Raw genomic sequence first — 23,861 nt, 5'->3', positions numbered from 1 at the left:
GTGACTTGCACAGCCAAAGACACCCCATATTTCAAAAGTGGCAACACTGTGTATATCCAGTCTGACGTGTAAAGGTATGGAAGTCACTGATGTGATGGTAAGGAGAGGTTTCAATGTGATGGATAGGGAGTGCAGCGAAGAGGTTGGCCTTAGGTTGTAAACATGCCTATGTAGGTGACGAAAGGGGACATAACAAAATGTGGGTGGCAAGGAGAGAAGAGCTGAGGAAGATGGTGTGTGCAGTTATTAGAGTAAGTGACAGACGGTTGGCTGTTAAAAATTAAGTGTGTCATGTTTCTGATATCAGTGAAGGCATCTCCTTCTCCTCTTCATCACATTCGGGCTGAGATTTCCTATCAAGATTTGCAGGTGCTAGCAGACACAACAGCCCCGAAGGAGCTGCTGGTTATGCTGGGTGATCTGAATGCACACACAGGCAGAGACAAAAGAGGGTATGAAATGTGTTTAGGAAAATGCAGCCTAGGCACTATGAATGATGAAGGGAAAACATTACTGTATTGCCAAACAACTTGATTCCAAAAGAGGGTGTGTCAGTTGGTTATGTACATCAGTGGTGGAAACAAAAGCCTTATGATGTTGGTGAGGAAATCTCAATGGAGTCGAGTTATGGGCTGCAAATCAATACCTACTGAGATGTTAGCACTGCAACACAAGCCTCCCGTGGCAATGATTGTGGTAGAGTATTGGACAAGGAGGAACTAAACTCAAAAGAAAGAAGATTTAAATACAGAAAGTTAAGAGAAGTGCAGCAGAGAAGTTTGTGCAAAAAGTACAGGATGTGTGTCCAGAAACTGATTTGCCATCAGCTGACAAAGAGTAGAACCACCTCAAAAGAACGTTCATTGTGGAAGTGAAAGAGGTTTGCGGACAATGTAGATGGGGAAAACCAATAGCAAGAGAGAAGTAGCAGTGGACTGACAAAGTGCAAGCAGTGATCCAAAACAAAAAACAAAAAAACAGAGCATCAAGAAAAAGAAATGAATCCATTTCTGGAAATAAAAACAAATACAAAGAAGCTGCCAAGTGGGAAGTGAAAAAGGTCAAATAAAGTACCCTAGATGATCTATATGCTGAGCTTGTAAATGACTCACAGGTGGCTGGCAAAAAGACATACTGCACTGCTAAAATGAGATGCAAAGGTGGGGAGGATGGTATTGCACATCATTTGTAAATGATGATTGGGGAGACTGCTAGTAACACCTGAATAAGGAAAGGAGAGACGGAAACAATACTTTGGGAGTCTCTTAAATGAGGCAAATCCCTTTAGGATGGAGTTGCCAATACGTGATCCAAATGTGGTGCCTGAGGAGGAGGTGAGAAATGCAGTCCAGGAAATGAAGAACAGTAAGGCAGCAGGATCTGATGAAGTGACAGCAGACTTAGTGAAAGTCCCACGTGACAGAGGCATTACATGGGTGAGCAGAGTGGTTACAGCCATATGGCAAGACAAGAGAATTCCCAAGGACTGGTGCAAGTCTATCCTGATCCCAATACATAAGACGACAAGCATCCGTGAACGTGGAAACTATTGAGGAATAAAGCTTTTGTTTCATAGGATGAAGATATTGGAACGTATCCTGGATGCTAGGATTAGGAGAGTGGTGGAACCCTTCCTCGAACAAGACAAGTGTGACTTTAAGAAAGGATGAAGAACTACAGATACCATGTTTATAATTCAACCAGGGATAAAGAAGTGGCTACAGTACCAACAGGAAAGCTTCTGGGCCTTTACAGACCTAGAAAAGGCATATGATAAAGTGGACAGAAGGAAACTCACACCAGTGATGAAGAAATATGGAGCGGCTGAGGATTTAATAACTATGGCAAATGCCCTATATATAGATTACCTAAAACAGTGATCCAAAAATATTTTGGAACAAGTACCTTTGAAGTGAATGTTGGACTGCAGCAGAAGTCAGTTCTAAGTCCGCTGCTGTTTACACAGAGAAAAAGATTTCAAAATGAAAGCATTAGGGTGGAAGTCAAAGTCCATGCTGTGGCTGACAAAATCCAGAAAGCACAATGTCACTGGTTCAGACACATGCAGAGGATGAATGAAGGGGACTTGATGATCATAGCATGGCAGGAGGTGATGGTAAGAAAGACTCCAAAGAAAGCTATCAAAGTGATGGACAAATTGCATCAAAGAATATGGTAAGCAGGTGGACCTTAGTGCTGCTTTGGACAGACAAAGATGGAGGATTCTTGCACGACAACCCAACCCTAATTGATGGGATAAGGGAAAAAAGAAAGGTTACTGGTCTGAAGCTTTGCTAGTCTGTTGGAGCAATTGCGGTATACAGTACAGAGCATGGGACCAGCAATACAGTGCTCGGGGTCTAATTCTGGGTCTGCAACCAATTCCCTCTGTAGCCTTGTGTACATTGCCTAACCTTTCTCTCTTCCTTGGTGTTTGTCCTCTAGGAACAGAACTGAGACCACTGGCTCATTTCACATAGTGCACCAAAAAGTTGGCCATCACTACATACCAGGGACAGTAAAATGGGGATAACATTTCCTTTTTCCTACAGGAGTGTTGTGAAGGGAGTTAGGGGTTTGTACAGCATTCTGAAGATATAAAGTGGCACGTAAATGCCAAATTCTAATGAATTGCTGTTGTCAGAAATTCACTTTGCAGAAACAATTAGCTGGGGATTCTAAATGGGTTGAAACAATGGGGAGTCCTTGTGGCACCTTAGAGACTAACAAATTTATTTGGGCATAAGCTTTCGTGGACTGAAACCCACTTCTTGTTAGTCTCTAAGGTGCCACAAGGACTCCTCATTGTTTTTGCTGATACAGACTAAGATGGCTACCACTCTGAAATGGGTTGAGAAACCCCTTCCAGCTCCTGTTGACTCAGAGTTTTATATATGTTTAATGTTCCTTCCAAAATGAAAAATACAAAGAATTAGGTTTGAATCTGTGTGATGCTAAGGGCCCTCAATACCTCAGAGAGTTAATACGCACACCAAGGATTGGACCCTTAATGACACACATAACTGCCACCCAGTCTCCTCTTCCCAATCACTGCCACACAAATCTCCTGTTGTCTCCTTCCCTCTGCACATATATGCAGTATAAATAGCTGAATCGTCACCACTTTGGAGGCTGCATTATGTGTTTGCTTCCTCACACAATCTTTTATAGTTACAAAAATGTCGGCATAAAAATGGCTTCTGACACTGAGCAACAACTACAGCTTTATGACATTTGCAGTTTACTAGCAATGACAGAAATTAGCATGGAGATTAATAATTAATACTCAAAATACAATTTGATGAGACTAAAGACACTAGGAATAGGTTTAATTCTAAGGGATGTTTAGTTCCTTTGTTTGCATGATAAAGATACTGCACAAACAAGTGTATGTATTACTTGCATCCTATCATCATTTACGTTACAAGCTAATAGAGTAATCTTGCTGCCTTCATCAATGTCTTCCCATTTCCTTTCGTTTCTATAGCAACAAACATCAGAAAGCATGGTCAGCAATACTGTAACTATTTGCTCTTTCTCTCCCTTTTCTTCTTTATGTTTATTCTCTCCAATCCACATTTACATTTTCATTAGCTAGTGACACTACTTCACAGGTATACAGATTTAACACTAAAAACAACCACTTCAAAGAGTTTGGATACATACAGAAGTTAACAGACAGGTTTACTCAGTGCTTCTTGTCTGATCAGGGCACCAAAGACTATGTCTATACAGCATTTTGGAGTGAGTGGGGAGCAAGCCTCCCACCCTGAGTCAACTGACTTTCACGGCTAGCGCTCTATAAACAGCTGTGTAGACAGAGCTTTGAAGTTGCAGCCTAGGCTGGAGTTTGGACTTTGAAGTCCCCCCCACCCCGAGCTGCAACTTCGAAGAGCTGTCTAAACAGTTATTTTTAGAGTGCTAGCGTGAGGACCAGCAGCTGAGTCTGTCGACCCAGGCTGAGAGGCTCACTCCTGCTAGTTCCAAAATGCTGTGTAGACACACTCAAAACTGCAGTTAAGTTCAACTGAACACAGCCTATAGACCAAATCCTGCTCTGGAGTCATAGAGTTTAAAGCCAGAAGAGCCCATCAGATCATCAAGTCTGACCTGTATATCACAGACCACCACCACCACCCAGCATCCACACACTAAAAACCTTTCCTGGTGATGGTCTGGAAATCATCAATAGGCACAAAGGAGTTACACGTGGCCAGGGAGATAAAAGGCAATAAGAAGAGGTTTTTTAGGAGCAAGAGAAAGATGAAGGAAACTGTAGGTCCTCTTCATAGTGGGGAAGATGAGCTAATAACTGAAGGAATCAAGAAGGCTGAGGTGTTTAATGATTATTTTGCTACAGTCTTCACTAAAATGCTTAATGGTGACAAGGTACTCAACACAATTAATATCAACAATGGGGAAGGAATGCAAGCCAAAATAGGGAAAGAACAGGTTAAAAATATTTAGATAAGTTAGATATATTCAAGTCAGGAGGGCCTGATGACATTCAACCTAGGAGACTTACGCAACTAGCTGAAGCAACCTCTGAACCATCAGTGATATCTTTGAGAGCTCACAGGGGTCCCAGAAGACTGGGGAAGGGAAAACAGAGCACCTATCTTAAAAAAGGGAAACAAAGAGAACCCAGGAATTATAGACCTGTCAATCTATTATAGATCTGTCAATTCCTCAAGGATCGGTTTTGGGACCAATCTTATTTAATCTTTTTATTACTGACCTTGGCACAAAAAGGGGGAGTGTGCTAATAAAGTTTGCAGATGATACAAAGCTGGGAGGTACTGCCAATTCAGAGAAGGATCGGGATATTATACAGGAGGATCTGGATGACCTTGTAAACTGGAGTAATAGTAATAGGATGAAATTTAATAGTGAGAAGTGTAAGGTTATGCATTTAGGGATTAATAACAAGAATTTTAGTTATAAGTTGGGGATGCATCAATTAGAAGTAACGGAAGAGGAGAAGGACTTGGAATATTAGTTGATCATAGGATGACTATGAGCTGCCAATGTGATCTGGCTGTGAAAATAGCTAATGCGGTTTTGGGATGCATCAGGAGAGGCATTTCCAGTAGGGATAAGGAGGTTTTAGTACCATTATACAAGGCACTGGTGAGACCTCACCTAGAATACTGTGTGCAGTTCTGGTCTCCCATGTTTAAAAAGGATGAATTCAAACTGGAGCAGGTACAGAGAAGGGCTACTAGGATGATCCGAGGAATGGAAAACTTGTCTTATGAAAGGAGACTTAAGGAGCTTGGCTTGTTTTGCCTAACTAAAAGAAGGTTGAGGGGAGATCTGATTGCTCTTTATAAATATATCAGAGGGATAAATACAGGAGAGGGAGAGGAATTATTTAAGCTCAGCACCAATGTGGACACAAGAACAAATGGATATAAACTGGCCACCAGGAAGTTTAGACTTGAAATTAGATGAAGGTTTCTAACCATCATCAGAGGAGTGAAGTTTTGGAATAGCCTTCCAAGGGAAGCAGTGGGGGCAAAAGATCTATCTGGTTTTAAGATTCTACTCAATAAGTTTATGGAGGAGATGGTATGATGGGATAATGTGATTTTGGTAAGTAATTGATCTTTAAATATTCAGGGTAAATAGGACTAATCCCCTGAGATGGGATATTAGATGGGATTAGATGGGATCTGAGTTATCCAGGAAAGAATTTTCTGTAGATTCATAGATACTAAGGTCAGACCTGTAGTATCTGGCTGGTGAATCTTGCCCATATGCTCAAGGTTTAGCTGATCGCCATATTTGGGGTCGGGAAGGAATTTTCCTCCAGGGCAGATTGGAGAGGCCCTGGAGGTTTTTCGCCTTCCTCTGTAGCATGGGGCATGGGTCACTTGAGGGAGGATTCTCTGCTCCTTGAAGTCTTTAAACCATGTTTTGAGGACTTCAATAGCTCAGACATAGGTGAGGTTTTTCATAGGAGTGGGTGGGTGAGATTCTGTGGCCTGCATTGTGCAGGAGGTCAGACTAGATGATCAGAATGGTCCCTTCTGACCTTAGTATTTATGAATCTATCTAACTTCAATTCCTGAAAAGATACTGGAACAAATTATTAAACAATCAATTTGTAAGCAACTAGAGAATAATAGGATTATAAGTAGTAGTGAGCATGGACTTGTCAAGGACAATCATGGCAAATCAACCTAACTTCATTTTTTGACAGGGTTACTGGCCTAGTGGGTGAGGGAAAGAAATAGACGTGATATATATCTTGGTTTTATTAAGGCTTTTGACACAGTCCCACATGACATTCTCATAAGCAAACTAGGGAAATGTGGTCTAGATGAAAATATAAGGTGGATGTACAACTAGTTGAAAGACCATACTCAAAGAGTAGTTATCAATGGTTTACTGTCAAACTGGGAGGATGTTATCTACTGGACTCCCACAGAGGTCTTTCCTGGTTTGAATCTGTGTGATGCTAAGGGCCCTCAATACCTCAGAGAGTCAATACGCACACCAAGGATTGGACCCTTAATGACACACATAACTGCCACCCAGTCTCCTCTTCCCAATCACTGCCACAAAAACCTCCTGCTGTCTCCTTCCCTCTGCACATATATATAAATAGCTGAATCGTCACCACCTTGGAAGCTGCATTATTCAATATTTTCATTAATGACCCTGATAAGGGAGTGGAGGGTATGCTTATAACATTTGCACACGACACCAAGCTGGAAGGGTCTGCAAGCACTTTGGAGGTCATGATCAGAATTCAAAACAACTCTGACAAATTGGAGAATTGGTCTGAAATCAGCAAGATGAAATCCAATAAAAACGAATGCAAAATTCTTCACTTAGGAAGGAAAAATCAAATGCACAACTACAAAATGGGGCATAACTGGCTACGCGATAGTATGGTTGAAAAGGATTTGGGCGTAATGGTGGATCAGAGATTGAATATGAGTCAATAATGTGATGCAATTATGACAAAGGAAAACATTCTAGGTTGTGGTAACAAACATGTTGTATGTAAGATATCCTGCTCTGCTCAGCACTGGTGAGGCCTCAGCTGGAGTACTGTGTCCAATTCTGGGCGCCACACTTTAGGAAAGATGTGGACAAATGGGAGAAAGTCCAGAGAAGTGCAACAAAAATGATAAAAGGCTTGGAAAACCTAACCTCTGAGGAAAGGATAAAAAAAAAAGTGGGAATATGTTGTCTTGAGAAAAGAAGGCTGAGGGGGAGACCTGATAACAGTCTTCCAATATGTTAAGGGCTGTTATAAAAAGGATGGTGATTGATTGTTTTCCAGGTCAACTGAAAAGTAGGATAAGAAGTAATCGGCTTAATCCGAAGAAAGAGAGATTTAGGTTAGAAGGTGGGAAAAGCTTTCTAACTCTAAGGACAGTTTAGCTTTGGAGCAGACTTGCAAGGGAGATTATGGAATCCCCATCATTGGATGTTTTTAAGAACAGGTTGGACAAACACCAGTCAAGGATGATCTAGGTTTACTTAGTCCTGCCTCAGTGTAGGGAGCTGGACTTGATGACTTCTTGAGGTCCTTTCCAGCCCTACATTTCTATGAGTCTATGATTACTGTTATTTATTATTTGTATTGCAATAGTGTCTGGGACCCCCAGTCTGGACCAATCCCCCCTGGTGGTAAGTGCTGTACAAACACAGAATGAAAAGACACTCCCTGCTCCAAAGAGCTTAAATCTAAGTAATGTATTGAGGAACACCTTGCTGCCCTAAGGAGCCATTTGTACCCTCAACTTGCATATGCTGTTGACTACAGCCTATGTACCAGCTATCTGCAGGGCTGAATATAGCCTAGCACTAGACCACGAAAACCCCTCATAACCAGCAGGCCCTGCTCGCTTGAGACTTTAGGGCCTCATCCTGCAATGTCCTTAGCACCCTCAACCTCTACTGACTTCAGTGGGAGTTAAAGATTCTCAGCACCTTACAGGACTGGGACCTCAGTGAGGATCCATCATGGTATCTAGATGTCGGCAGCAGGCGTAGTGGCATCTCCCCGTCCTGGAAGCTGGGGACAGGCGTGATCTGCTGTGTTATTGGCAGTATCTTTACCTACTGCAGGGGAGAGCAGACACAAATTGGTAACTCTGTGCTCCTGCAGGGCGGGGGAATGCATCTACTGTGGCATTTCTAATCCCCAACCCTCCAGGAGGGATAGTGGGGGTCAGCAGGGACATTTCTATTTTCTTTCTTCCCTGTCCTCCACAAGGAAGAACAGGAAGCAGCATTTCTTTGACACCCATCAATTCCTCTCCTCTGTCCCCTAAATACAAGAAGTCACCGGGCTCAAGAAAAAGATCCTAAAACTCTGACTCCAACAATAAATTGAATATTCTAATAACAGGGTCTGGAACATTTCAGTTCTTTATGCAGCAATGGCCATCTCTGTGGTGCCCTTTATGAAATAAGCCAATGGTCTCAGTTGTGTTCCTAGCGGGCAAGTGCCGGCATCACAGTTTACCAGCTGTTATTTGATGCTCCCAGTGCAGATGCTCCCTTGTCTTCCAAGTGCTCAGTAGGTCTTTTCTCTTAACATTTGTCCCAGGAGTTAGCTAGGGCCTGGATGCTAACTGCTATGATTGCCTTTTTAAATTTTTTCCAAGATTGGTAACACATTTGCTTTTTCTTTAATTGAAGAGTTTTGCTCCCATATATTGGTGCAAGGATGGCTTTGTATTTTGTCCTTTCTGCCTGTACACTGTGTGTTATCTGTGTTTGGGATGCAAGCCAGATAAAAATGTATGGTTACACTTTTCTATTACATATTAAGCATATAGAAATTACAGTCAGCTGTGTTCATTTTGTGGCTGACTTATTTTCTCTCCAAAGCACTGGACATACTATGTTCAGCACTTAATTATTCATGGACTATTAGCATTACAGTTTCCTGATTCAGATCAGGACCTCCTCTCCTACTCGGCAGCTTGACAGCCTATTTTTGTCTGAGTATGATTCTCTGTGACTTTTTGTTTAATTTTCAGCATCCACGCTTTTTCTTTATATTTGAGTTAGTCGTGCCTTCTGTTATTAAAAGCCTCATGCTTGTGGTGTATGATGTGTTATGATTTATTTCCTTTTACTGAAATGCTGTGAAATCTAATATGAAAACCCACTACATACAATTTAAATATGTAAAGTTACATTAAAAGCAGGTGGTGCCAGCAGTAATATATTATTTTCACATTATCGTTTGTATTATGGCAATGTCATTTCATAATTATGATTGACTATTTAAAAAGTTTAATTAAACTCTACTTGCGAATGGTGTATTCAGTTTGGGCCTATTGCTGCAAAACTGAAGTCAATAGTAGCTTTGCCATTGACTTCCATGGATTCAAGATCAACCATCTGAAGAAAGGGCTTCTTCCATGCCAGAATCCATCTTTCCTCTGAATTCAGAAATTAGAGATATATTTTCAGACAATAGAGGCTGACTTCAGCAAAGGTAAAAATATGGGTGCATCTGTATTTGTACATGCAAATGAGTAATTATACATGCAAATAACTGCTTGCATATGCAATTACTTGATTTGTATGCAAAAATATAGGGTAAACATTTTTGCATAGCCAAGTCAACTTTCACTTTTGGAAAATGTAGACTTTAGTGAAGAAAAAGGAAACATACCAGAACAATATAACTAACACATGATTCATTTTATAAACTGCATACTTAGCGCCCATGATTAATACAAGGTAAAACAGTGTCATTAAAGCTCTTAAGAGAACTTTGGTCAAGGCCTGTCCAATATCATAACATAAAAACAACATAAATATTGAATAACCTAAACTGAATAACTACTTAAGCAATAAAAGTTGTAGCTGCTATGTATTATACTTCATGGGTTACAGTCAGAAGCCAAATGTTGCATCCAAAGTTACATGTACAATCGTGCACCTAATTTGTTCATGCGGTTATGATGACTGCACGTGCATATTAGGTATTTATGAAAATAAATGGCCAGCTAGATGTTATTGTGCAGGCAAGCCTCCGGTTTGCATGCATAAATGCAGTATCTATGAATGCAAATCATGGACACAACTGCCTGAAAAAAATTGTATGTTGCATGCCTCCCAGCCTTTAGAGCTGGGCAACTGCAGAGCAGTGGCTGCTGGCCAGGAGCCCAGCACTGAAGGCAGAGCCACCACCAGCAGCAGCCTAGAAGTAAGGATAGCATGGTATGGTATTGCCACCCTTACTTCTGCTCTGCTGCCTGCAGAGCTGGGCCCTCAGTCAGCAGTGACCACTCTCTGGCCACTCAGCTCTGAAGACAGCAGCGCAGAAGTAAGGATGGCATGGTATGGTATTGCGACCCTTGCTTTTGCACTGCTGCTGGCCAGGTGCTGCCTTCAGAGCTGGGCGCCTGGCCAACAGCTACCGCTCTCCGGCCGCCTAGCTCTGAAGGCAGCACAGAAGTAAGGGTGGCAATACCGCAACCCCCCTAAAATAACCTTGTGACTCCCCTGCAACTCCCTTTTGGATCAGAACCCCCAATTTGAGAAATGCTGGTCTCCTCTGTGAAATCTGGATAAAAGCACACGAAAGACCAGATTTCACAAAGGGAGAACAGATTTCACGGTCTGTGATGCAATTTTTTATTGCTGTGAATAGAGGTAGGGCCCTATGTATAAGTGGAATATTATTGTATAATGTATTAATTTGTATTCAACATCAGAGTACTTTCATGTAAATTATGAAATTATATTAGAAAATGCACTGGAATGTTGGTTCATGTCGCTTGGAACTATAGAGTATGTATGTTTTTGAAAAATTAACACTGATGCCAGCTTCTGAATTCTAGTTTTTGATTTAAGCTGTTCAGGGGCTTTGTCAATATTATGAAACTTTCATTTGCCAAACACAGAAACTGGAAGATGTAAATAGTCTCTGAATCAAAGTCTAAGTCCAATATATTATAAGTAATAAAGGAACATACCACAGTACCCTGGAGTTCCACAAACTGTCTTCATGGTCATTTGATTTTCCACAATCTTGGAAAGCCCAAAATCAGCTGTCAGGATTTGTAGAAACATAAAATAAAAGTTTTATTGTCTGCTTGTAACTGTGTAAAGTGAGCATAGATTCAACAGGGGGAAGTACTTCACTTTTCTTTTTGAAAACACTACATTTAAGAAAAATCACTGTCATTTTAAGAAACAAATTAAAAGAAAAATTACTTCAAAAGAATTGCATGGAAACAAAATTATACAGAAGCAAAATTTGTGTTGATGGATTAAATCCTCTTGCTCTAAGATCACCAAAATATTTTTAAAGTACAACTTGTGCTAGCTTCCCTAAAGACAGTGGAACATACAGTAGTCAGCAAGGAAGAGTCAGACGCAGAGTCAATCATGTACTCAGAACTTCTGAACAGAGCATGGAATACAAAATCCTATGAATACAAAATAAATAAATACAAAAGGGAAGACATTTAAAACTGAAGAAGGTACATTTATAAAACAGAGCGCTATCCATTTTGTAGAGTATTTTCAAGAAAATAGGGCCTTCGTTCTGATGATGTACTTAGTCCAGTGTTCCTTTGGAAGATAAATTATATTCCAAATGGATGGTTTTGTATTGTTAGAGAAATGTGTGTCTTTCAGTTCTGAAACACATCACCCAGCTACTGGCAGGTCAGAAATTCTAATTACCCGATTCTCCTGTAAAACAGAAGGACAGTAACTTTTTTCTGATATCACTCCCAAAACACTGTCCCTGGTAGTGCTCTTTCTAGGAGTGACCCTGGATACATTGGGCTGAAGCGCTACCACTTTGGACTTTGACTTTTTCAGATCTTATCAACTAAGTGGGGACTGGTGTGAGGTTTGATCCTACAAGGAACTGAACCTTTGAGCTACAATCCAGAAAAGCATTGAAGCAAGTGCTTAATTTTAAGCATGTGAGTTATCCCATTGTTTTAAACAGAACTACTGGTGTGTCCAAAGTTACACCTCTGCTTAAGTGACTGGCTAGATCAGAGCCAGAGCCCTGAGCACCTTGGATCAAGCCTTTGGGTAGTATTTCAATAGCAGATTTCCAAGGAAAACCTAGGCTTTGCCAGAAGGGGGTGTCAGCAACTCTGCATGTGGCACCCTTCCCTCTGAATAAATACTGAGCCGTCAGGAGCAGCACGTTGTCATAGGTGGCACTTGCATGTCCCATCTTTCAAATGAGATTAGAACTGAAGACCTAACCAATTGTATTTCTTTTCCTATGAATAATCTTAGTATCTTGTTCAAATTTCAGTTTGGATGATGACAATCTGCCTTAAAAACTGCAGAATATAGTTCATTGGTTTGCTTTTGTTTAACATGAATTTAAGTGTGAGTACTCTGAGCTGAGAACAAGAAGATAACAGTTGATATTGTGTTTTGAAAATGCAGATTTAGTATAGAATCATAGAATATCAGGGTTGACCTCAGGAGGTCATCTAGTCCAACCTCCTGCTCAAAGCAGGACCAATCCCCAACTAAATCATCCCAGCCAGGGCTTTGTCAAGCCTGACCGTAAAAACTTCTAAGGAAGGAGATTCCACCACCTCCCTAGGTAACGCATTCCAGGGTTTCACCACCCTCCTAGTGAAAAAGTTTTTCCTAATATCCAACCTAAACCTCCCTCTGCAACTTGAGACCATTACTCCTGGTTCTGTCATCTGCTACCACTGAGAACAGTCTAGATCCATCCTCTTTGGAACCCCCTTTCAGGTAACTGAAAGGAGCTATCAAATCCCCGCTCATTCTTCTCTTCGGCAGACTAAACAGTCCCAGTTCCCTCAGCCTCTCCTCATAAGCCATGTCTTCCAGTCCCCTAATCATTTTTGTTGCCCTTCACTGGACTCTCTCCAATTTTTCCACATCCTTCTTGTAGTGTGGGGCCCAAAACTGGACACAGTACTCCAGATGAGGCCTTAATGTCGAATAGAGGGGAACGATCACATCCCGCGATCTGCTGGCAATGCCCCTACTTATACAGCCCCCAAATACCACTGGCTTTCTTGCCATCAGGGGAACTCTGTTGACTCATATCCAGCTTCTCGTCCACTGTAACCCCTAGGTCCTTTTCTGCAAAACTGCTGCCTAGCCATTCGGTCCCTAGTCTGTAGCAGCGCATGGGATTCTTTTGTCCAAAGTGCAGGACTCTGCACTTGTCCTTGTTGAACCTCATTAGATTTCTTTTGGCCCAATCCTCTAATTTGTCTAGGTCCCTCTGTATCCTATCCCTACCCTCCAGCGTATCTACCTCTCCTCCCAGTTTAGTCATCTGCAAACTTGCTGAGGGTGCAATCCACACAATCCTTCAGATCATTAATGAAGATATTGAACAAAACCGGCCCGAGGACTGGCCCTTGGGGCACTCCGCTTGATACCGGCTGCCAACTAGATATGGAGCCATTGATCACTACCCGTTGAGCCCGACAATCTAGCCAGCTTTTTATCCACCTTATAGTCCATTCATCCAGCCCATACTTCTTTAACTTGCTAGCAAGAATACTGTGGGAGACAGTGTCAAAAGCTTTGCTAAAGTCAAGGAACAACACGTCCACTGCTTTCCCCTCATCTACAGAGCCAGTTATCTCATCATAGAAGGCAGTTAGGTTAGTCAGGCATGACTTGCCCTTGGTGAATCCATGCTGACTGTTCCTGATCACTTTCCTCTCCTCTAAGTACTTCAGAATTGATTCCTTGAGGACCTGCTCCATGATTTTTCCAGGGACTGAGGAGAGGCTGAATGGCCTGTAGTTCTCTGGATCCTCCTTCTTCCCTTTTTAAAAGATGGGCACTACATTAGCCTTTTTCCAGTCATCCGGGACCTCCCCCGATCGCCATCAGTTTTCAAAGATATTGCCCAATGGCTCTGCAATCACATCCGCCAACTCCTTTAGCACTCTTGGAGGCAGCACATCCGGCCCCATGGACTTGTGCTCCTCCAGCGTTTTCTAAATAGACCCGAACCACTTCTTTCTCCACAGAGGGCTGGTCACCTCCTCCCCATGCTGTGCTGCCCAGTGCAGTAGTCTGAGAGCTGACCTTGTTCGTGAAGACAGAGGCAAAAAAAGCATTGAGTACATTAGCTTTTTCCACATCCTCTGTCACTTAGTTGCCTCCCTCCTTCAGTAAGGGGCCCTCACTTTCCTTGACTTTCTTCTTGTTGCTAACATACCTGAAGAAATCCTTCTTGTTACTCTTAACATCTCTTGCTAGCTGCAACTCCAGGTGTGATTTGGCCTTCCTGATTTCACTCCTATATGCCCGAGCAATATCTTTATACTCTTCCCTGGTCATTTGTCCAATCTTCCACTTTTTGTAAGCTTCTTTTTTTGTGTTTAAGATCAGCAAGGATTTCACAGTTAAGCCAAACTGGTCGCCTGCCATATTTACTATTCTTTCTACACATCGGGATGGTTTGTCCCTGTCCTCAGTAAGGATTCTTTAAAATACAGCCAGCTCTCCTGGACTCCTTTCCCCCTCATGTTATTCTCCCAGGGGTTCCTGCCCATCAGTTCCCTGAGGTTGTCAAAGTCTGCTTTTCTGAAGTCGAGAGTCCGTATTCTGCTGCTCTCCTTTCTTCCTTGTGTCAGGATCCTGAACTCGACCATCTCATGGTCACTGCTTCCCAGGTTCCCATCCACTTTTGCTTCCCCTACTAAGTCTTCCTGGTTTGTGAGCAGCATGTCAAGAAGAGCTCTGCCCTAGTTGGTTTCTCCAGCAGTTGCACCAGGAAATTGTCCCCTACACTTTCCAAAAACTTCCTGGATTGTCTGTGCACCGCTGTATTGCTCTCCCAGCAGACATCGGGGTGATTTAAGTCTCCCATGAGAACCAGAGCCTGAGATCTAGTAACTTCTGGTAGTTGCCGGAAGAAAGCCTCATCCACCTCATCCCCCTGGTCTGGTGGTCTAGTAGATATCATGGGCTGTACAAGGCCAGTGGCAGATTAGCCACTTGGCCAATGGGGCCCATGCTCAGGGGCCCCGGCCAATTGGGGCCCCCCAGAAAAATGGGTATCCCCATTCCCCAGTGCACTTGCTAGGGAGCGGGGTAGGGGCACAGGGGCTTGCCCCACTCCTTTTGTCAGCCTGGCGCTTCTGCCGGGGAGTGGGGGAAGCCCCTGCACCCCAATCCCTCTCCCTGGCAGGAGTGCTGGGCAGGCAGGGCGGGGAAGACGACTGCACCCCAACCCCGCTCCCCGGCAGGAGTAAAAGGGTGAGGATGAGCCCCCACTTGATCTGACCCAGGACCCCACAGAACCCTAATCTGCCTCTGCCTGCCTGGAACTCTGAGAACATACTTAGTTTTCTAGCCCATGTGGAAGCCTATGTCACTGCGTCTTGGGAAGAGATGTTTCCTTATAAAAGAGAGATCATAAGGCTCAGAGATTCTTTTTCTTTTCTTTACAATATGTACAAGTCAGATCTCTTTCAGTTATCACATCAGCAATGCCACAGCCTACATGGCTCATCAATTAGCATTCTGCTACTTTCTCCTTTATCATAGTATGCCACTGGCCTGCCATAAACTGGCACACAAACTGTAGATTCCCAACACAGAAGTGGTGAATATTCAGATCTCAGAGGGTTAGGGTCTGACTTTCAAAGGTGCTGAGCACCCAGAGCTCCTACTGACTCCAGCTGCAGTTGCAAGTGCTTGGCACTGCTGAAAATCAGGCCCTCAGTGAATGCCCTCTATGCCCTGGTTTGTGACAAACTCTGCCAATTCAGGTCAGCTTGTAGCTTATTGGGTTTCCTCCCACCCTTTTTCATACTGTCACCTTTGCCTGGAATAATTTCTTCAATCTGTGCCATACAACCTAACTCTCCTCCTTCAAGTTCCTCAAAACTCACTCCTTTTGGCTTGCTTTCATTGCTTATCTCCACCTTTGCGCTCTCATTCATATTTGTCCCAAAATTGCAATATATTGTCTAACAAAAAAGGAACTAACAAGTGGTGTATGTAGCTAGAGTCTGATCTCATAATCTTTCTCTACTGTGATCTTCACCCTCCCAAATCCCATTCTTCCTGTGTTTGTCATCTCTTGAGGTATTTCACCTAATTTAGACTGTAAATTCCTCAGGGCAGGGATCTGTCTTTTATTTATTTTTGAAGGACAGTGCACAGCTGTGCTGCTGTATAAAGAATGGACCTATTCATCTGGATATCATTGCTAAAACAGAATACAATAATGGGGAGAAGATAGGAGATACATGTGAACCACACAAAATAATGCCAATACAAGGGAAGGATGGGAAGTGTATAGGTAGTGCTGCTCACCTATTTTTAATGGTGCATCTGGCGCTGGTGTTGCATACAGTAGATTCTCTGGCTTCAGATCACGGTGAACAATCCCATTTGCATGCAGGTACTAGAAGGGAAAAATCAAAGTGTCTAACTCATAGTACGAAAGAAGCTTTTTCCTAATCCTCTATAGTTACAGTCTACTGACTAATATTTCATGACAAGAGATAACCCAATTAACCAGATTTGAAAAAATTGTTCTCAAACTTGAATATAGTTTGTCATCTGAACAAGAAACTGAAAATTGAAACAGAGAGAGCATCAGCTCTCATGGTTGAGAAGAAAAACCATCCCTGAGGGGCTTATTGATCATTTAAAATAAAATGGTAACATCTCTAGGGGTTAATGTTAAGATAATAGATGCTGAGATATTGAAATCTGAAGCAACAGAAAAGCATTAGGCAGCTTTGTATGTTAGATCATTCTAAGAGTCAGAACATGGTCACCCAACTACTGAACCACACATAAACTTTGATGAGAACAAGCATAGTAGAGAACTTAGCATGTGCAGTGCTTTAAAAATAAAATCTTTACTTTCTACAGCAGACTGAAGGATTATAATACTCTACAGTCCTGAAGCCTTGGTTTCACATGCTCATGGCTTTCCCAAAAGCTGTCATGGTTTTGGGTTGAAAATGTCAAGGCTTCATCTTATCCCATTTTTCTGGGTGGAAAATTTGGGCAAAATCAGTTCAGCTCTTTTTTAGTTGTCTGAGTGTGGAATCACAGATCTCTTGTCACAAGTTAGTAATAAATTTTATTTCTATTGAAAAAAAAAAAGCCTCTGTCTTCTTCAGTACAAAGACACTGGGCAGCCAGACTCACACCTTCAGGAAGGAGGCCACTAGCTTCCTCTCTTCTGGAGCTACTTGCTCCAAGCAGCTCTGCTCTTTAAGATTCTGCAGCACATGTAGTTGCCTTCTTTCCCTCCTTATGATCTGGGCCAACTGTCACATACAGACTGAGTTCCTGGCATACAACCAGTATATACGGGGCCTTCTGAGCTTATGCCCTGATTGCAAAATCAGTCCCTTACTTGGTAAATACCCTGGGCCTGGCTGTCCTCTTGTTTACACCATTTGAGGGGGGAGGGGTTGGGTTTTTTTTTTTAACTAGTGAAACTCCAGTAACTTCAACCAGGGTAAGTGAAAGGAGCATCTAAGCCCCAGTATTTTCAATATGTAGTACAATGGTTATTTGTACTTGTAGGCTACTTGATAGTTACACTCAGGCCTTGTCTACATGTGAAAATTGTACCAATTTAACTAACTTGGTTTTGAAACTGATTTCGTTAAATCGGTGCAGTCCCCTTATGTGGGCACTCATTTCAGTTTAAGGCAATAGTGATTTGGCTTCAGTTGATTCCTCACTGATTTAGTTTAATCGGTACAATTTTTTTGTAGAAACAATGCCTTGGTACTGTAGGTTCAAAGTTAATTATCATGAAAGCTGTGCTTTGAATTAAAATACAGAAACAATTAAATACACATTGTAATTACCATGCACAGCAAATACCCTACCTATACCTTCTACATACTAACTATGTCATTTAATAGTCAACAGTTACCATGAAAATAAAGAGATCGGGGGAGGATCATGGTCCAGTGGATAAGTCACAAGGACTCTCCCAGGAACTCACTTTGATAACTCACTCGGACTCTATGATTCACCTCAGTTTCCCCATTTCTAAAACAGGGATGATATTTGTGTAATAGGGTTTTAGGTCTGTGGCTGAAAACTGCTGAGAGTATATGCTACTATATGATAGTTTATAATTACACTTGCGCTCTGAAATACAAAGAGATATTCAGCTAGTAAATAGTCTTGCTTGCACTTTCTTCTAATTTTCAGTAAATGGTTCTAGAATGTAAAAGACGGTTGTTTGCAGCTTCATTAATCTGTGTTACCACCATAAACTGTTAAGTAGAAAATTTGTATTTACCTCACAGCATTGTATTTCCATAGCAACATTACTTTAATATATTCAGATTCAGTAAAGTCCTGTAGCATCTGTGTACTAAAGTACATGATTTACTTGTCAAATAACAGTAATTAGTCTCTTCAGAGGTGCGTTACAATAAACAAGAACAGGATGAGTTACTAATGTAACAATTGAACAGGAGAAACACAAAAAGAACAATGCAAGATCATGAAAAGGGCATAATTTCAGTGAAAAGGTCTTTTTGAGCACACATATGGATTTACACTGTATTGAAGTTATGCTGATAATCATTTTTACAAACTGAAGTCAGACAAAACTTAATCTACTAGCATTTAAGGTGAGTGGGTAGAAGGGAATTTGAAATGAGTTCATGTTTGTGGTTTAAAAAACTCCCAATCCACAAATGTGAGAGTGCAGATCAGGTATTTTGCACCCAGCTAACCACTTTCATGAGCAAATGTGGGCTGTGTGTGGAAACCAGTGGGCCTGGCAGACTTTTGTAGGTTCATAAAAAGTTTGATCTTTAGGATATGTCTACACTGCAATTAAAAACCCGGGGTGAACTGTGCCAGCTGACTTGGCTAAGGGGCTGTTTAATTGCCATGCAGACATTCGGGCTTGGGTTGCAGCCACAACTCTAGGACCCTGCAAGATGGGAGGGTCCCAGACCTCCGGAGCCCAGAGGTCTATGCCACAATTAAATAGCCCTGCAGTCTGAGCTCCATGAGCCTGAGTCAGCTGGTGTTGGCCAGCCATGGGTGTCTAATTGTAGCATAGACATACCTTGAATGTTTCATTCAGAAACTTTTAGAACTGGGCAATCTGGAATCAGCCCTGTTTGGGGGAATGCTACAGAGCACTGTCTAATGCAAGTTTTATTTGACTTGGTATAACAATCTAAATACAAATTATTTACTGAGTATTTTTGTTTTGTCTAATAATATCCAAACAACTCCCTGTTGCAGTGCTTGCAACTCCACATTGCATCATTGTTACAGTGACCAGACTGAATAGACTTTCGGGGTCGGGAGTGGCGGGGAGGGAAGCTGGGACACATGACATGAGTAGGGAGGTGGGTGTGCAAAGGATGACTTTGTGGTGTATCGAGGATTCACTGCATAGTATGGTGAGAGAGAAGAGTGAGCCCTCCCTGCCTCCCCAGCTCTTTTCTCAGTCAAGCAATCTTCCTCTTTCCCTGCTACCCGATGGACTTGACTGAAGAGGAGGTGATGGCTTGGCTTGATGAAATTTGTATGAAAAAGAGGTCACTGGAAGGCCTCAGGGAAGAGGTAAAGTAAGATGTGAACATGAGTCAGACCTAGAGGTTCTTCATGCACGTGCTCAGTCAATTTCACCAGTTCAAGTGGCCAGTAACACTTTCAATTGGGCCAGGGTTTGCAGGGGGTTACAACACTTGAAAAATGCACCATTTTAAAAACCAAACATTTACGACAGAGCCTATAAATGGGGACATTTCTGCTTATTAGGAACACAGTCACCCAAATAGTGCACAAGAACCAGAAAGAAAAGCAAACACAAAAACACAGAGAAATTAACTAGAAATAAAAGGGACTATTTTAATTGTCTAAGCTGATTGAAATGCACATAAATGCATAAATGGTGAAAATAATATATTTGTGTGATGGGGTACACTACCAACCCCACACTGAAAGGGTTAATGAGAATCTGTGGGCACAATCAGCCAAACCCTACTACCCCTGTAGTCACTGTTGAACCTGAAGAGAGGAGACCTGGCTCAGTCTCCACACAGAATAACGACCACACAGAGGTGTTTATTTTTGTAAAGCCATTGGGTAGGGACTGTCTTCCTATGTCTGTACAATGCCCAGCACACCTAAGCACTACTGAAGAAAAAAAAATCATATTGATAATGATAAATAGTCTTTGCCCATTGGATCAACCCTGGGGGAGCAGAATCCTCTCCTTTAGCAGGTGAAGAAGCACCAGTGCAACTACTCAGTGGTCACCTTAATTGCCTGTCAGCTGAGGAAACATCAGTTGTGACCACCTTTCCCTCCCAAATAAAGGAATTTTAGCGATGAGCCTACATAGCTACAGACCATTAGCTTTGCTCTGTCTACTCTCCCAGCCCTGTCCTGCTCCCAGCCCTTATGTGCACTGCTACAGAATGTACTGCCTCAGAGAACTTGTCTGTGGCGCACAGGGCAGTCCTTTGCATTGCCTCTCCAAAGTCTATCTACCCCCCACAAAACAGAACTGCAGTGTGAGCCTTGTTCGCTAGCCCATGTGCGGTTGGATTTACCCCACGGGGTGTTGAGTAAACTTCAGACATCCAGTAGGGTACTGCAGTATCAGTTTGATATAATCTCAGAAGATCTGGGGTAAATATATTTTAGGATTCAGAGTGTCAAATGGATTATTGTTGGTTGTTAAACTCTGATATGCTCAGCACTGTACAAGACACAAATAAAGTCAGACCCTTACCCTGTCTACTCTATATAACACAGACAGGCTTTCTCCTAGTTTTTAATTCATGCAACACACAGTACCAACTTATGATTGGCACATGCCCATGGCTCCTTAAAGGTGACCTGAAAAGAAAATACCATTGATTTGCTGCCCCACTCCCCATTTTTTTTTGCTTCTTTATGAGACCTGACAGCTTCTTTTATACCTCAAAAATTCAAGTCTCATCTAGCCTGAAAGATCTGATGACTAGATGACTAATGAAATTATGACATCACAAGAATTGTGAGTCTGAAAGATGAGGAACTGGTAAGAGCAAGGAAACTCTGGTTTTGCTTATTTGTATTGGCACCTAATTCACTTTAATGTCTAACAAACATTGTGGAGAAAGAATGTTTTGGTTGAACACTCAATACTCCTGCACCTTCAATTGAGGTGACAATTCCCAGTAGGCATTGATTTAGCTGTGGGAAGAAGTGGGTGACATTGGCCTTCAGTGTATGCTTTTATATGATGCTATGTGGCAATGCTTCAGAGTATTTTTGCATAGAATATATATATATAGTCTTGTAATATCTGCCTGCCACTTTTGTGAGTATTTAATTCACTCAGAGTTTAAAAGGGAGAAGTTTGTATAGCCTCTATTTCTGCTATTTTGCTACAGAATATTTCTAGGACTTTCACATGGAAGCTATTACTAAATCAAGGCTGCAGGATACAGGAGAGTGGAACAAAAACCATGGGTTCCAGTTCAGCATTGGCTCTCCATAGCTAAAAATGCTACTAAAGCTCTGAATTCTCTTTAAAAATGAAAAATGTTCTTTTTCTCTGTTTTCTGGGATGTCTAGACTTGTAATTAAGCTTTTTCTATGGCTCTAACAAAAGTGTGTCATGGTGTAATAAAAGCCACAGCATCGTAATTTAGTTTAATTACAGCTACATGATATTTGATGGGCATATGGGTAATTGATAATGCCCCTGGAGCAGCTAGGAGAAAGTTTAAAGAACCTTTTAAAGAACCTTACAGGACCAAGGAGGCCCATTCATTAAGTGAAAAAGATTCTTCTTTTCTATTCCCTTTTTTGTTGGTAATATTATTCTGATTGGTTTTTATGTAAACAGGCCATGTCTCTAAAATGGCAGAACAAGATTCCAGTTAATTCTGCCTAAAACACCATGCTGCACAAATCACACAATATAGAGAAAGACAAGCCCTTATCTTTCAAAATGCACTCCCTGGATTGCATACTCCCATACTGACCTAGACTTCAAAAACCTTTTCAAGTAGTGAACCTAAGAATACTGTGTGCTCAATAATTAAGATTTCAGGGAATGAGGAGGAACAGAAAATTTCATGGCTAGAGAGTGGCTCTCTAAAATCAAACTGCATATGAGATGACTTATTATTTGTATAGTAACACAGTAATAATAAACACTTTGCTGTCTGATATGAGGGAAAGATTTTTGACATGAAAATCTTACAATGTTTTATCCTTGGGCAAATTACTTAATCTCTCTGCACCTCACTTTCCCCATACATAAAATAGGAGTGATGCTTACTTTTGTAAAATGTTTTTATTTCTATGGATGAACTGCAATAAGTGTACAATGCTATATAATTTATCATTACATCTTTACTTCCCCCATTGAAGTCAATGCAAAACTCCCAATGTTTCAATGGAATCAGGGGCTTTGTGTCACTTTTAAGAATAAAAGTAATATGTTAAATATGAAAGATTTGGTCCTGGGATCCTTGTGTGAATCAGACTGCAGATAACTTGGAAGGCAGGATTGGGCCCAAAATTGCGTAATGTCTAATCTTTGGAAAACAAGATAATCTAACATATATTGATTGTAGAAAAAAGCTTATATTGGATTGTTTTACTGATCATATTAAGAGTGATTTATTTAGGTGTATAACATCTACTTGATGAAACATCTTAGTAGTTTTATTCTTTCTGAATTAGGAAAAAAAATTAAATGCCATATATGAGTGAATTATCTCAGAAATAGAGAAGCTGTTGTACAAGATGTTGGCACAGTTTTTGAGAATTCTCACTTATTTTCTTTCTTCAGTGTGGAGAGGTAACTAACCGTGTGATAGTTACAAAGGCAGGCCTACATTCTCCTATAAGTTACTGATTCAACTCCACCAGAGTCAATGAGATTGCAGAAGTATAACGGACAAATAACGCATTGTCAAATTGCACAGGCACACCATAACTTTCACTATTTTATTATTCCCCTATAACAGTGCATGTTGTCTCTAGGACCTGGCAACCAGAAGGCTCTTTTTATCACTGCAAGAAATAAAAGCAACACTGAACTGTTATGGGCTTAATTTAGCACATTTTGGAATTTTGCATGTGGTTAAAATTCACATGGTTATTTAGGAAGCTAGCATGTTAATTAAACCTTCTAGTACATTCTTTGCACAATCACTCTCATTCACTTCCATGGGAATCTGGGGTTCATAAGAATTTAGGATCAGAACCTTAGTCTGTTTGTTATTCAACAGACCCAAAAATTTCCAGAAAATTTGTTAGTTTAGTGAAACCAATTTAACTGAATTTTAATCAGGTGAGCAAAGCATACTTTCCTTCATGTTTTTAGAACTATGCATTATGTCCAGCCAGTTTAATTTATTAAAATGGTGAATCTGAGTACTATAAAAAAGTGTGAAGAAACGCAACAATATGGCTCACAAATCAAAAGCTATGCTTATTTTCTGTTTGTCCACCACATTTCACACCTTTAAATAACTCTCACTGGAAATTCTAAATCAAAAAAGTTGAATTATCCACTACAAATTTAGAAATTTATCCACTAGAAATTTAGACTGTAAGCTCCACAATTATTTTCTTTTAAATGAAGAATCAATACACTCATTTTACCCTTAAATGATAACCACAAACAACACTTTCATCAATCATATTTAAAGCTCTGTTCTAGAATTATGTTTTTCTTTAACAATGGCTGTGAAAAATAGACCAGCTAATATCCAAAACTAACTGGAATTTTTTGGCATTACTGGAATGTAAAACAGAAGTCAGAGTAGCAGCCATGTTAGTCTGTATCTGCAAAAAGAAAAGGAGTACCTGTGGCACCTTAGGTGCCACAAGTACTCCTATTCTTAAAACAGAAGTGTTATCCT

General features: G+C 41.2%; 1 protein-coding gene across 1 annotated transcript in view; it reads right to left on the bottom strand.

Moving 5' to 3' along the window:
* The window catches only part of CAMK4 (calcium/calmodulin dependent protein kinase IV), a 302,575-nt gene that overhangs the window by 37,041 nt on the left and 241,673 nt on the right, over nt 1–23,861 (bottom strand). Inside the window, exons 6-7 of the mRNA XM_038403756.2 lie at nt 16,294–16,384; nt 10,962–11,036 (exon numbers count right to left, since the gene is read on the bottom strand). Of these exons, the coding sequence (XP_038259684.1) occupies nt 10,962–11,036; nt 16,294–16,384 (166 nt within the window). The remainder of the gene's footprint in view (nt 1–10,961; nt 11,037–16,293; nt 16,385–23,861) is intronic.

The sequence above is a fragment of the Dermochelys coriacea genome, chromosome 5, assembly GCF_009764565.3.
Source record: "Dermochelys coriacea isolate rDerCor1 chromosome 5, rDerCor1.pri.v4, whole genome shotgun sequence".
Classification (NCBI taxonomy): Eukaryota; Metazoa; Chordata; order Testudines; family Dermochelyidae; genus Dermochelys; species Dermochelys coriacea.
The sequence above is the reverse complement of the archived record's forward strand: the minus strand, read 5'-3'. Positions and strand labels throughout refer to the sequence as shown.